This window comes from Phoenix dactylifera, chromosome 4 (genome assembly GCF_051530095.1).
Source record: "Phoenix dactylifera cultivar Ajwa chromosome 4, Ajwa_hap1_PhDact_Kaust_v1.1, whole genome shotgun sequence".
Taxonomy (NCBI): Eukaryota; Viridiplantae; Streptophyta; class Magnoliopsida; order Arecales; family Arecaceae; genus Phoenix; species Phoenix dactylifera.
Window position 1 is genome coordinate 17,292,372 of NC_143193.1, and position 16,263 is coordinate 17,308,634.

The following is a 16,263-nucleotide window of genomic DNA, read 5'->3' on the forward strand; positions in this document are numbered from 1 at the left end:
TATAAACTGACCAAATGAATCAGGAAGTGACTGTAGGATCAAATCCACTTGTAATTCCTTGTGCATGTTCATTCCGAGCTTCTCAAGCTCCTCTAGGTCCTTGATTATAGTCAGACCATGATCATGGACAGACTGCCCTTCGCGCATCTTTGTCTTGAAGAGCCTCTTGGATACTTCAAAACGAGCTGTGCGACTCTGCTCACCATACAACTCTTGCAGGTGTGCTAGTATGTCCCTAGTAGTCTTGAGATTCTCATGCTGGCATTGGAGTTCATTTGACATGGATGCCATCATATAGCATTTAACTCTAATGTCATCATCCATCCACTTTTGATGCATCTGACGCTGAACATCAGTAGGACGTGTTGGTAGTATGCGGCTATCTGAATCGAGTATGTAGCCTATTTTCTCACAGTCCAAAACAATTTTGAGGTTTCTAAGCCAGTCCTTGTAATTGGTTCCGGTCAATCGGTTGGTCTCAAGAATACGGGTCAAAGGGTTTGAAGCTGACATTGTATCTGCAGAGAGTAAAGATTCTAGTGAGACTTTTGTACTTGATCATTAATCTGTTCTAAGGTCTTTTAGAACAAATGTACCTCCCACTATTTTCTCGAATTCCTCACACTCTCCTGGTAGGAAAACGGAAATCCTACACGACTAGGGTTTCTAGTGGGTACTGCGGTTCCACCGATTTACATGCCACCTCACCTAACAGTTATTGGTGACACATAGATTGATGAATGTACAACTCTTGCACAATGCTTCTCAAACATGTTGCAGTGCAACTTGGTCTCTAAGCCATGAAAACCTCACCTAACAGTTATTGGTCCCATTTCTTAGTTAAGTCAGACCCACCATATAACCGTAGGAATAACGTCGTCATTGGGTCCTCACCTAACAGTTATTGGTGCCCAACCCCACCTTTATCCTACAACATCTCATGTCTATAGAGAGGTCCAGCCCCCCGATGCAACTTGACCACTGTATCCAGCCGAGACAAATCAACATCAGAAAGGCCTTAGCAGCTCTACTACGGTGGAAGACCTGTTGACTTAATATTGGTTAATCAGGTCTTAGTGTTTGCAACTTGAGCTCTTCATAAGAGGTAATCGAACAATTGGCCAGGTAAGCAGGTGGGAGGCTCTCCTTACTCAGAGAGTAAGGTTCTAATTAAGTAACCAGCTTTCATGCTTTCCTAGACACCAATTAGATCAATTAATCTAATATGACTTGCTCATGTTGGTTCACTCTCGACTTGATTGAGGAGGTTTTAATTTAGGTCTCAATTGGGTTTGCTACGTCACATGTAAACCGATCTACCCGACTCTCATTCACATCACATGCAAACGGCACATTGCAGGCAGTTATAATCGCAGCAATAATTAAAGCTAAACTTTAAATAGGTGATGATCATGGATTCTAGTTAGGTCGTATTACAAGCACATGCACGTCAATCGATCAACTGGTCTTCAACTCTTGAATTGGTTCCAAGCCTCCTTGATTCGATCCTTGACCAACTCTTGATCCAATCGCCATCAACCGCTTAGACCCCTGCTCATCTCATGCATCATCTTCGACTTGATCGTTGACGTACATCACATCACAAAAATACAACCAGATATAAAATAAAATAAAAATAAATTACATCTCCCTTTTAGGAGGCACGCAAGCCTCTCAAAACATCAAATAAGATGCATGCAAGCATCTGAAAAATTACATGACATCACAGATCACATTGCAGGTCATTACATTTGATACCAAAAGGGTTTGAATCCTATGATCATCACCACATGCAGCAATTATAATTTTCAGATCTGAAAACTAACTGATTATCTCATGACATAGGTTGCTGATCATGCTAATCATGATTCTAAACTTTGTAATCCCATTAGCAATGCAATTAGAATCATCTTTTTATCACATAAAAATCAGCATGTAAAAATCAGCACCCTAGGAAAAAATCTGCATGCAGAAATTTTCAGCATGCATGATCATTCAATTTTCAGATCTAATAAGCCTATTTATAATTAATTCTTACCTTAATCTACGAAGCCTAGGTTCTGATACCACTGTTGGGAACCCGCCTATGCCGCTGATATTTCAAAAAAAATCAGATGGCAGCGGAAGAGGCATGTGCGGGATCGACGTTCATCGCATGAATGTTGTTTCATGAACCGTTCGTAGATAGGTAAGGATTAAAAACTTTTAAATACATTAGAAGATCAGATCTTCACCTTGTGCGGGTAGATGATCACCGCAAACTGAAGTTCGTGGTTTTAGGATGAAGGTTCGTTTGAAGCCGTTCAAACGTCCGGCCTCTACGGGTATCCACACGAAGCAGAGGACCGATCAAAGCTTTCTTGTCTTTCCGGAGTGCTAGCTCCCTTGCAAAGACTTCGTTTGATGGCTGATTTCCTCTCTTTCAATCAACCCTTGATTGTGCTTGAGAGGAGGAAGAAGAAGGAGGGATCTTGAAGAAGAACCAAAGCCCCTACTGCAGCCTTTCCTTTTCCTGCGTTGGATGAAGGAAGGGAAGGGGAGGAGGCCGCCAACTCTTGGACCTTTGCTCTTCCTTTGCTTGCGGCTGAAACTCAAGGTGGAAGAGAGGGAGGCCACGGCTTGAAGAGAAGGAGAAGTCCATCTAGGGCGCCGGCCCTAGTTCCTCTTTTATAAGCATGAAGGGCTCCTACAAGTTAGGAGCCCTTGACTTCTTTCCAAGAGGGGGCGCCGGCCCCCTCTCTTCATGCCGCACCTAATCAAGATGAGAGGGGCTTATGCCCCTCTAGCTTGGTTAACCCAATCCTCTTCCAAGGGGGATTAGGTGCCCTTCTCATGGTTTAGTCCTAATCTAATTAGGATTAACCAAATCATGGATCAATCGGGTTCAATCTATGCTAGTCCTAATCCAATTAGAACTTAAATGAACCATGACTCAATTGAACTCTTCAATCCTAATCCAATTAGAAGTCATATTAATTTATTAGATTAATAATTAATTAGGACTTAAGAAATCCTAATCCAAATTAGGACATATTTGATTTTAGTCCTAATCTAATTAGGACTCTTATTTGAATCCGAAGTCCTAATCTGATTAGGACTCTAGGAATCCTATTCCAAGCAGGAATCCAATTTTAATTCAAAACTCCTAATCTCATTAGAATTGTAGGAATCCTATTCCAAGTAGGAATCCCAGTCCTACTCCAACTAGGATTCCTAGTCCTAATCCAATTAGGACTCTAGGAATCCTACTCGAAGTAGGACTCTTGTTTCAAGTCCAATTAATTAATTTCCTTTGTTCCTTCTTCAACTGAATATCAATCGAATTGATTACTTGTGATTCTTAATCACGATTCAACCATCGGATCGGTCAATACTTCTAGTGTGTGTGACCCCATAGGTTCTACTCTGACTAGTAGTGAGATATATTGTGATCTCTATCACAATATCATTAAAAAACTCCTTTCAATGGGTTGGAATGATTCCAACTCAACTCATTAGGGTTTATCGATCATCGAGACAATCCCTATGAGTTCCACCATCCACCAGTGACACCTAGCAGCATGTAGTGGCTACCCAGCAGAATAGAATGGTGAACCTCTAGGTGCAGTTATCGTGTGATACAGTCCTACTATCGTGGATCCCTACAGGACGGAGGTCATGGACAACTCGTCAAACCCCATCATCTGTCATATGTGAAGATTTATTCGACTTAAGTTCGAGAGTGAAAAACTCTTTCTCCACTGTGCATACTGCCCCGGCTGAGGTCTTACAAACTCAGTCTTATAAATCACATAGGATCTCTCCTTATCTATCAAGGTCGATAGATTTCTTATAGGTACATTCCCTACTCCTACAGTGAACTTACTGCAGCCAATCTACACTGCATGGACCCATATGGCTAGAGACCATGTATGTGTGCAGTCAAACTACAATAACCTCACTGTGAGTAGCCGAAGCACCGCAGGTCAAAGGACCAGTCACACTACTGCAACATCAAGCAAGTCACTGACGAGTGGATAGACATCCAAGTGACTTCTTGTATTGGTCACGCTCAGTACCCTTGTTCTTAATAAGCACCTACACTATTACTTCAGTGTCGCCACACTGTGGACTCGAGTCTCGTCCATCCATAAGAAAAGTAATCTGTGCACTGATCTCATCGGATCGATCACCGTCCTCGTGATGATCTATCGATCAGGAGCGTTCAGAAATTAATACTAATGATACATGGCTCAAATTCTCAACTCTTGAGAATATGTATCATCATCTTATTAATTCCTTGGACGATTCATAGACACAATAATAATATGAATGAAAAAGATGCCTTTCATTTATTCAATAATAATAAAGTCAAGTACAAATTATGTCCTAGAATTAATAATGTGTCAGCCAAAATTGGCTTCTAGGGCATACATCTAACAGGCTTGTCAATTGAAAGAAAAGTCAAGCAAAAGAAGAAAGAACCGCATTCAATACATTCCTAGAAGTCTTTCCTTCATATTCAAGGCTCTTCCTCTGACATCAGATCTTCAGTGCACTCAAAGAGAAGACTCAGAGTTCGAGAAGCCCCTTCTTCCTCTTCCAAAATCTGTTTGAGGGCTTCTAACTCTACTCTATTCATATTGATTAATATTTGCTTATTAAGAAGCTTTCCTTGCAACTTTTTCCAAACTGTTTTCTTACTTGATTCAATCAGGGGATTGAATCAAGGGTTTTAAGGTTTGTTGGTGAGCCGAAGTTAAAACCAATGGTGTAAGGGTTCGATTGTGATCCCGGAAAAATAATCGGGAGGTTCTAGTTGGTGAGCCTGTGAAAATCGACCGAGTTCGTTGTGATCTCGCGAAAACAACAAGTTGGGTTGTTAACTTGTAAAACAACCGACTGTAATCCAAGGAATTATAGTGAACTCCCAAGTGAAGCTTGGGGAGTGGACGTAGGAGCAAGGGTTAGCTCCGAACCACTATAAATTGGTTTGTGTTTGTATTGGCCGCTGACCTCTCTCTCTCTCGTCATTCACTTCATCTAGTAACTTAACCAATTTGCTTGCAATAGACTTAGTTAATTACTAATCAGAGTTTTTAATTGGTCGAGAATTAATCCAAACCCAATTCACCCTCCCTCTTAGGTTGTCTTCTTGGGCAACAAGTGGTATCAGAGCCGGAGCTCTTATATTAAAAGAGTAAAGGATCAAAATGACAACCCCTTTTGGATCTTCTCTTAGTGATGGGCAATCCACCAATAGGCCTCCATTCTTCAATGGAACTAACTACACCTACTGGAAGGCTAGAATGAGGATATTTATCCAAGCCCAAGACTATGATGTTTGGAGTATCATAGTTAATGGACCATATATTCCTTCTATCTGTGTAGATAACATTTATATACCCAAACTTGAAAAAGATTGAGATGATAGTGATAGAAGGAAGGCATAACTAAATGCCAAAGCAATGAATGTATTATTTTGTGCCTTAGACCCTAATGAATTCAATAGAATCTCTACTTGCAATTCTGCAAAAGAGATATGGGATAGACTTGAAGTGACTTACGAGGGCATGAATCAAGTCAAGGAATCCAAAATAAACATGCTAGTTCATAAGTATGAACTATTTAAAATGAAATCTAATGAAACTATCACTTGCATGTTTACTAGATTTACTGATATTGTCAATGGCTTAAAAAGCCTTGGCAAAAGTTATACTAACAGTGATCTTGTCGGGAAAGTTCTTCGATCTTTACCAAGGTCATGGGAAGCCAAGGTAACGGCGATCCAAGAAGCCAAAGACTTGAACAAGCTGGCACTCGAAGAGCTCCTTGGATCTTTGATGACACATGAGCTCACAATGAAGCAACACAGTGAAGAAGAGTCCTCCCACAAGAAAAAGGTAATTGCCCTTAAGTCTACTTCTTCTAACAAGAATCCCTCTTGCAGTAGCAGCAGTGAAGAAGAAGACAATGAAGGAGATGAAGATGAGGCTCTTCTTGTGCGAAAGTTCAGAAGATTCATTAACCGAAAGAAGTCCTTTCATCAGAAGAGAGGTTCCTCAATTTTCTACAACAAGGACAAAGGTAAGAAAAGGAAAAGTGAGGAAATCGGTTGCTATGAATGCAAGAAGCCGGGACATTTCAGAATTGACTGTCCCTTGCTGAAGAAGGGCAGCAAATACAAGAAGAAGAAAGCTCTTGTCTCTACCTTGACAGACTCCGATCAATCTTCATCATCATCGGATGAGGAACAAGAGAAAAAAGCAAATTTTTACTTCATGGCAAATGATAATGAGGTAATATCTGAAACACATTTAGATTTTATCTTTGATGAATTATATGATGCTTTTAATGAACTAATGGATGAATATAACACAATAAACCTTAAAAACAAAGAATTGAAAGTAACTAATCAATCTTACACTCATAAGTACGATAAATTGATTAAGGACAAGGACTCTATCATCAAAAAAAACTTAGAACTTAAAACAAGCAATAAATTGATAACTCAAAAAACTAATACCTTAATTAAAGATAATGAAAGACTAACTAAGGAAGTAACAGAACTTAAAAATAGAAACCAAACTATAAAAGATAATCTTACAAAAGACTTAAACTTACTAAAAACAGAAAAACTAAAGTTAACAAAAGAACTTGAAAAATACAAACTTATTGTAGAAAAGTTTACATATAGTTCTGAAAAATTGGAGATGATTCTTAATAGTCAACGAGCTGTGTTTAATAGAGCTGGTTTAGGGTATAAGCCTAAGAATAAGCAAAAATTTCTTAAAAACTTTTTTGTAAAAGCTGGGAAAAGTAAAACTAAAAATATAACCTGTTTTTGCTGTGGAAAAGTAGGACATAAAGCTAATGTGTGTGACCATAGGAAAATAGAAGCTAAAAGAAAAATTAAAAAGATTTGGGTTCTAAAAGGAACCAACATAGCTAACCTTGAAGGACCCAAGAAAACTTGGGTACCTAAAATTGTATGATTTCCTTGTGTAGGAGTGTCTTGCAGCCAAGGTCGACAAAAACTGTTGGTACTTGGATAGTGGCTGCTCAAGACACATGACGGGTGACAAGGAGCAATTCTTCATCCTAGAGCCTAAAAGGAAGGTGTTGTGATTTTTGGAGACGATAACCAAGGTCACATCATTGGCCGTCTTTATTATGGTCGTTTCATTCTGTCCCTGCTTATGAAAGGTCAAGCCGATACCATAGGAACCCGTGGGCAACAGTCAAGTCTGAATTGGGTTTTTACAAAGGAAGGCCTCAAGCCAACTTATTTGAAAGAAAGAAAAAAATGGGTATAGGTAAAGTACAAATCACCTCTTCAACCTTCGTTGATAATGTACGATTTGTAGATGGTCTTAAGCATAACTTACTTAGCGTTAGTCAATTATGTGATAGAGGTTTTGATGTTCTGTTTAAGCCATCTCTATGCATCATAACTAACTCAATTGACAATAGCTTAGCATTCAAAGGAATAAGACGTGGCAATGTTTATGTAGTAGATCTTGAAGATCTCGCTAATAATAGCCGTTGCCTTGTAGCTAGTGATTCTAAAGTCAATGATGCAAGTTGGTTATGGCACCGTAAATTAGGTCATGCAAATATGGATACAATATCAAAATTAGTTAAAAGAGATTCTGTGATTGGTTTGCCAAAGCTAAAATTTGAGAAAAATAAAATTTGTGAAGCATGTCAATTTGGCAAACAATCTAGAAGTTTCTTTAAATCCATAAATTGTGTCTCTATTGCTAGACCCCTTGAACTACTTCACATGGATCTTTTTGGACCAACTAGAACCACAAGCCTTGGTGGAAACAAGTATGGTCTTGTCATTATAGATGATTTTTCTAGATACACATGGGTCATGTTTTTAGCTTATAAAGATGAAATATTTTCAGTATTTAAGAAATTTCATAAGGAAGTAACTAACTCAAGAAATGCTTCAGTTATAGCTATTAGGAGTGATCATGGAATGGAATTTGAAAATCATCTATTTGATGAATTCTGTAGTAAAAAGGGAATAACTCATAATTTCTCTGCACCTAGGACACCACAACAAAATGGAGTTGTGAAAAGAAAGAATAGAACCCTAGAGAAAATGGCTAGAACCATGTTGTGTGAAAGTAACCTCCCTAAGTATTTTTGGGGAGAAGCCATTAACACATCATGTCATATAGTAAATAGAGTTTTATTGAGACCAATTATAAAGAAAACACCTTATGAATTTTGGAGAGATAGAAAGCCCAAAGTAAATTATTTTCATGTTTTTGGGTGTAGGTGTTTCATTCATAATAATGGCAAAAATAACTTAGGCAAATTTGATTCCAAATCTGATGAAGGTATCTTTTTGAAATATTCTACATCAAGTAAAGCTTATAGAGTCTTCAATAAAAGAATCCTTTTTATTGAAGAGTCTATACATGTTGTTTTTTATGATACTAATGATGTCTCTTCTAGCAAGAGAGTAGCTCTTAATGATGATGCAGGGATACTTGAGGAAAAGATGAATGACATGATATTACAATAAAATGAACCGAAACAGATTGGAGATACATCAACAAACCAAGAGGTAATTGTTAATCATGGGCTTACTAAGGCTTGGAGGTATGCTCATGGTCATCTTAAAGAATTAATCTTAGATGATCCATCTCAACTTGTTAGAACTAGAGCCTCTCTTAGGAACTTAAATAATCATTTTGCATTTGTTTCATATTTAGAACCTAAAAGCATAGAAGAAGCTGAAAGTGATGTAAATTGGATGAATGCTATGCAAGAGAAACTTAACCAATTTATAAGAAATAAAGTATGGAACTTAGTTGAAAGACCCACTAAATACTCAATAATGGGAACTAAATGGATATACAAAAATAAACTTGATGAAAATAGAATTGTGATTAGGAACAAGGCTAGACTAGTAGCAAAGGGCTATAATCAAGAAGAAGGTATAGATTTTGATGAGACTTTTGCTCCTGTAGCTAGATTTGAGGCAATTAGATTATTACTAGCATTTGCATGCAATAAAGATTTCAAATTACTCTAAATGGATGTAAAAAGTGCCTTCTTGAATGGGTATATTAATGAGGAAGTTTATGTAGAACAACCTTCTGATTTTGAGAACCATCAATACCCCAATCATGTTTATAAACTAAATAAAGCACTTTATGGTCTAAAACAAGCCCGTAGAGCATGGTATGAAAGACTTAGCAAATTTCTATTAGACCATGAATTTTCTAGAGAAAATGTTGATACAACTCTATTTTTGAAAAAGGAAAATAAAAATATGTTGGTAGTGCAGATTTATGTAGATGATATTATCTTCGGTGCTACTAACAATCGCCTTTGCGAAGAGTTTGCTGAGTTAATGCAGAGTGAATTTGAGATGAGCATGATGGGAGAATTGAACTACTTCCTCGAACTTCAAATCAAACAATCCAAGGAAGGAATTTTCATCAATCAAGCTAAATACATCAAGAAAATGCTAAAGAAGTTTGACATAGATGGAAATAAGTCAATTGGCACCCTAATGAGCTCATCATGCAAACTAGACAAAGATGAATCAGGTAAATCAGTAGATCAAAAGCTGTATAGAGGTATGATAAGATCTTTACTATATCTTACAGCAAGTAGACCTGATATCATGTTTAGTGTATGCATGTGTGCTAGATATCAATCTAATCCTAAGGAATCACACCTAATTGCAGTTAAGAGAATTTTTAAATATCTCATAGGAACAAAAAACATAGGTCTATGGTACTCTAAAGAATCAAGCATAAACTTAATAGGGTACACTGATTCAGACTTCGCTGGAACTTGATAGAAAAAGCACCAGCGGGTCTTGTCAATTTTTAGGAGAAAATCTAATTTCATGGTTTAGCAAGAAACAAAACTCGGTTGCACTATCTACGGCTGAAGCCGAATATATTGCTGCCGGGAGTTGTTGTGCTCAAATTTTATGGATCAAGCAACAACTTGAAGATTATGGCATTAAACAAGATAAGATTTTCATAAATTGTGATAATACAAGTGCCATAAATCTAACTAAAAATCCAATTCAACACTCAAGAACTAAACATATTGAGATAAGACATCACTTCATAAGAGATCATGTGTTAAATGGTGATGTAATGCTTGAATTTGTTTGCACTGATGATCAACTTGCTGATATCTTCACAAAATCCTTGAGTGAAGATCGATTTTGTATTCTTAGAAGAGGGTTAGGAGTGATTGATCCATTCTTGTGATACTCCCCTCTAATTGATTAATTTTGATGATTAGCTTATGCTAGACATAGGATTTCTTATCTATGGTCATCAAATCAGTTCTTAAATCTTAGATATTTTCATAACTCTCTCCTTTGGCACGGTAATAACAAGTTTTTTGGTTATGTGCCAGAGTTCGAGTCGACTCAAATAGATTTTAGAGTCGGCTCGTGGGCGAGTCGACTCACGCATATTTAGGAGTCGACTCGAGGTCGAGTCGACTCGCGACTTACCAGAGTCGACTCGAGGTCGGGAATCCAATTTTTAACCCTAATTGAAACGTTTAATCCTCACTTCTATTCTCGGCCGCCACTGTTCCAAAACCCTAGAGTCGTCTCCGACCTCGTCTCCGACTAGGTCCTCTCCCTCGAGTTTTCTTCCATTTTTCTTGTCCATCCCTCGGTTTTTAGGTCAAAATGCCTAGAAAAGCCATTGTCCCGAGCCGGAAGAGACCTCACTCCGTGAGCGACGTCGAGCGATGGTCCAAGGCACGAAACGAACCCGTGAGGCTACCACCTCCGGTTCCTTCCCTGCCTAAGCCGGTTCCCTCGCGTCCGTGCGCCGGGAGGGCAGTCTCTACCGGGAGGAAAGTCAACTTTGACTTCCTCTCCCGAGAAGGGTTCACCCTAGGGCATCATCTTAGGGCTCAAGGGTTAGAGTTGTTCTATTCTTTAGACCTCCCTACCTACCCAGGGTTAGTTAGGGAATTTTATGGGACTGTAGCCTGAGGTAGTGGTGGTATCCAGGGAACCGTAGCGGGTGTCCCTGTTTTTATCTCGGAGGACTTCAATGCTCGAATCCTCCATCTTTCCCGAGAGGGAATTTTCCCCACTCATCCCCATGATAGGACTGAGGCCCTTACGGCCATCTTAGGGAGCCCACCTCAATCTTCTATCGAGGAGGTATTTGCAAATCAGCTTTCAGCTAAAATGCGGCTCCTCCTAAGTATCATTTCTAGGACTCTCTTTCTCAAAACTGGTAGGTTTGACTTCATCTCTGAGAGAGACCTAGCATTGATGTTCCACATTCTCCAAGACACTCCCATCAACTTGCCCAACTCATCTACAAATATATCTGTGAACCCCTAGATAAGCCTAGGTTGAGTCTTCCTTATGCCATGCTATTCACACTCTTCCTTAGGGAGTTAGAGGTCCCTATCCCTAAGGGGGAACCCTCTCGTTCACTTCGAAATACTGATCACATGGGTGAGGGGACTCTCCATAGAATGGGGTTCCATAAAGTCAAAAATGTCTGGGTTAGGAAAACTTCTCATCCACACCATCCGACCCTACCACTCATCACTCACCTAGTCCTGATCATGATCAGGACCACTACATAGCTCCTCCCACTTTTCCTTCCACATCTGGTCCATTATTCCCATCTACTTCTGCTAAACCATCTACAGCTCCACCACCTCAGCAACCTTTTGAAGTCCGGATCAGCACTGAGCAGCTCCGGGAGATGAAACAGGAGATTGTGAGAGAGCTGAGAGATGATTTGTTGAGAGAGCTCCGAGGTCCACTCAGTGCTCCTTCCTCTGATGTTGTTCTCTCCTTAGCAGCCGTGTCCAAGATGGTTGCAGACCTGAAGGAGGAAATCTACAACATCTGAAGCCTAGTCCAAGCTCAATACTGGAATATTAGCGACGTAAAGGATGACACGAGGAAGATGCGAGATAGCATTAGAAACGAGCTTGGTAGCCAAAGTCAGGGTGCAGAAAGGCTAGCAAATGCCTTGACCTCCAAACTTGACACCCTCCAAGAAAGTGTGACCCAGCTCACCTCGATACAGTCTAAGGCCACCTTGGAGATCATCGAGCAGGTAGGGAACGTCTCCGAGGGGATAAGCTTGGTCATGCAAGTTAATAGACTGAGAACGGGAGCCACATCCTCCACTACAAAGAAACCCTAGTGTATTTTTTTTATGTACAGTCCCTTGAGAATTTTTTCTGTTATGTAATCACACTTGTACTCAAATTTGACTTTAATATAATGAGTAGAAATTTCCTTTCAAAACTGTGCAATTTGAGTTCTTATACTTTTCTGTGTTTTGTGCCTTTTTGCTATGATGATAAAAAGAGGGAGAAAATATAATGAATTGAAATGTAAAGGGAATCACTAAAAAGAAAATCCTTAAAGCAAAAAGTAATTTGTTCTTAGTGGATTTGATACCTCGAGGCTCATTATCTCTCTGTTGGGGCTCCTCAAGGAGTAATCACCAGAATTTATTCAAGGGATATTCGGAGATTAGTTGAATCATACTCAAGAACAAATTGTCAGATTTTCTCTCTTAAAGTAAGAATTTAAGCTTAAAAACTTCAAGACATTAAAAGAAAATTTAGAGAACCTAAACAAAATTGAATGCATATGTTGAGAAGGAGAATCTGAAATCTTAAGAAAGCAAATTTATTAAACACATATAAGCCAAATAATTGATTGCATGATATGAAGGCTTATATAATTCCAAATAAAAGGAAAAGCTCTAATTTCAGGATTTACTGATTCATACCTTTCAATTTTGGATAAATTAAATGACTAGACATTTGAATTCATTTCAAAACTTTACTATAAATCACCTTTTGGTTGAGCAATTCACTTTACAAATACTCAATGTTTTATCATCATCAAAAAGGGGGAGATTGTGGAGTGATTGATTATACCCCTATTTGATTTTGATGAGCTCAAAGCATTTGAGTATATTTCATGTTGTACTAATGAATTCAATCTAGTGTCTCAGGAAAATATATGTGAATTTATATTTAAGAGCATCGAGCTTTTGTTCAAGGTCATTTGGCTAAGTGTTGAATTCAATTAAGCCAAAGTCTGAAGCTCGAGTCGACTCCGGAAGATTACGAGTCGACTCTAAGTGTTTCAGAGGTTCTAGCACAAGCCCGAGTCGACTCCGGTACACTACGAGTCGACTCCGACTGAGAACAGACAAAAGGATAGAAAGATGAATTTCAGACCCTGTCACCGAGTCGACTCCGACGATTTTGAGTCGACTTCGATGCTTGCCGAGTCGACTCCCGACGGTTTCGAGTCGACTCCAAGGAGTAACAGACAGAAAGACAGAAAAGTATTTTCAAGACCCTGTTACCGAGTCGACTGCAGAAGAATGCGAGTCGACTCTAACGTTTGGCGAGTCGACTCCTAAATATGCAAAAGTCGACTCTCAGAGGAAAGCAGACTGAAAGGCAGAAAACCAAACAAAGTGACTCTATAAACGAGTCAACTCCGAGAATACGCGAGTCGACCCCAAGTCAGCCGAGTCGACCCCAACAAAGTGCGAGTCGACTCCGAGGCAATTCAACTCAAAAGACAGAGGATCAGTTTTCGGGCTCTGAGAGCCGAGTCGACTCGAAGATGATCCGAGTCGACTCGAGAGAGAAATGCAGAAACATAGCTCTCTGGAATCCTGAGAACGAGCCGTCTCCAAAAGTGCCGAGTCATCTCCGGATATTGGCGAGTCGACTCCAGGTTTGGCCCGAGTCGACTCCAGGATGGGATAGCACTTTAATTGAAATCCTGAATAGTAGGCGAGTCGTCTCCAGTTAAGCATGAGTCGACTCCAGCAACAGCCGAGTCGACTCCAGATCGAGCGAGTCGACTCCGACCCCAACGGATACATTGTCAGAAAGTGCAGACTGTGCAGAACGGCCACAAATCAGTATCTAACGGCTATTTTTCAAAGGGGACTGCTTAAATAGCCAGGGTGAACAGTAGTAGAAAAAAAGAGAGTTACTCCATCTGAGCATTAAGTGTTTTCCAACTTCCAAGAGTCAATTGAAAGAAAAGTCAAGCAAAAGAAGGAAGAACCGCATTCAATACATTCCTAGAAGTCTTCCCTTCACATTCAAGGCTCTCCCTCTGACATCAGATCTTCAGTGCACTCAAAGAGGAGACTCAGAGTTCGAAAAGCCCCTTCTTCCTCTTCCAAAATATGTTTGAGGGCTTCTAACTCTACTCTATTCATATTGATTAATATTTGCTTATTAAGAAGCTTTTCTTGTAACTTTTCCCAAACTATTTTCTTACTTGATTCAATCAGGGGATTGAATCAAGGGTTTTAAGGTTTGTTGGTGAGCCGAAGTTAAAACCAACGGTGTAAGGATTCGATTGTGATCCCGAAAAAACAATCGGGAGGTTCTAGTCGGTGAGCCTGTGAAAATCGACCGAGTTCATTGTGATCTCGTGAAAACAACAAGTTGGGTTGTGAACTTGTAAAACAATTGGCTGTAATCCAAGGGATTATAGTGAACTTCCAAGTGAAGCTTGGGAAGTGGACGTAGGAGCAAGGGTTAGCTCCGAACCACTATAAATTGGTTTATGTTTGTATTGGCCGCTGACCTCTCTCTCTCTCGTCATTCACTTCATCTAGTAACTTAACCAATTTGCTTGCAATAGATTTAGTTAATTACTAATCAGAGTTTTTAATTGGTCGAGAATTAATCCAAACCCAATTCACCCCCCCTCTTGGGTTGTCTTCTTGGGCAACAAGGTTGTTCTACATAAACCTTCTCATTAATATACCCATTCAAGAAGGCACTTTTTACATCTATTTGGAATAATTTAAAATCTTTATAACATGCAAATGCTAGTAACAATCTAATTGCCTCAAGTCTAGCCACAGGAGCAAAAGTCTCATCAAAGTCTATACCTTCTTCTTGATTATAGCCCTTTGCTACTAGTCTAGCCTTGTTCCTAACCACAACTCCATTTTCATCAAGTTTATTTTTGTATATCCATTTAGTTCCTATTATTGAGTATTCAGTGGGTCTTTCAACTAAGTTCCATACTTTATTTTTTGTAAATTGGTTAAGTTTCTCTTGCATAGCATTTATCCAATTTACATCACTTTCAGCTTCTTCAATATTTTTAGGTTCTAAATGTGAAACAAATGCAAGATAATTATTTAAATTTCTAAGAGAGGCTCTAGTTCTAACAGGTTGAGATGGATCATCTAAGATTAACTCTTTAGGGTGACCGTGAGCATACTCCAAGCCTTTGTAAGCCCATGTTCGGCAATTACCTCTTGGCTTGTTGAAGTTTCTTCAACTTGCTTGGGTTCATCCTCTTGTAGAGTCATGTGATCCATCTTTTCTTCAATTATTCCTGCATCATCATCAAATACTACTCTCTTGCTGGAGGAAGCATCATTAGACTCATCAAAAACAACATGAATGGATTCTTCAATAATAAGAGTTCTTTTGTTGAAGACTCTATAAGCCTTACTCGATGTAGAATATCCCAAAAAGATACCTTCATCAGATTTGGAGTCAAATTTTTCTAAGTTATCTTTGTCATTATTATGAATGAAACACCTACAGCCAAACATATGAAAGCAGTTTACTTTGGGCTTTATATGTCTCCAAAGTTCGTAAGGTGTTTTATTTATAATTGGTCTTAATAGAACTCTATATATTATATGACATGATGTGTTAATGGCTTCTTCCCAAAAATACTTTGGGAGGTCACTTTCACACAACATGGTCCTAGCCATTTTCTCTAGGGTTCTATTCTTTCTTTCTACAACTCCATTTTGTTGTGGTGTCCTAGGTGCAGAGAAATTATGAGTTATTCTCTTTTTACTACAGAATTCTTCAAATAGATGATTTTCAAATTCTGTTCCATGATCACTCCTAATTGCTATAACTGAACTATTTTTTGTATATGTTACCTCCTTGTGGAATTTCTTAAAAACTGAAAATGCTTCATCCTTATGAGCTAAAAACATGACCCATGTATATCTAGAAAAATTATCAACTATGACAAGTCCATACTTGTTTCCACCAAGGCTTGTGGTCCTAGTTGGTCCAAAAAGGTCCATGTGAAGTAGCTCAAGGGGTCTAGTTGTAGAGACATAATTTATGGACTTAAAAGAGCTTCTAGATTGTTTGCCAAATTGACATACTTTACAGATTTTATTTTTCTCAAATTTCAGCTTTGGCAAACCAATCACGGAATCTCTTTTAACTAATTTAGATAACGTGTCCATGCTTGCATGACCTAAT

General features: G+C 38.9%; 1 protein-coding gene across 1 annotated transcript in view; it reads left to right on the top strand.

The window, feature by feature from the left end:
* Nucleotides 1-11,864, top strand: part of LOC149753695 (uncharacterized) — an 80,058-nt gene extending 68,194 nt beyond the window's left edge. Inside the window, exon 3 of the mRNA XM_089930369.1 lies at nucleotides 11,514-11,864. Coding sequence (XP_089786495.1) covers nucleotides 11,514-11,864 — 351 coding nt within the window. The remainder of the gene's footprint in view (nucleotides 1-11,513) is intronic.
* Nucleotides 11,865-16,263: the final 4,399 nt, after the last annotated feature.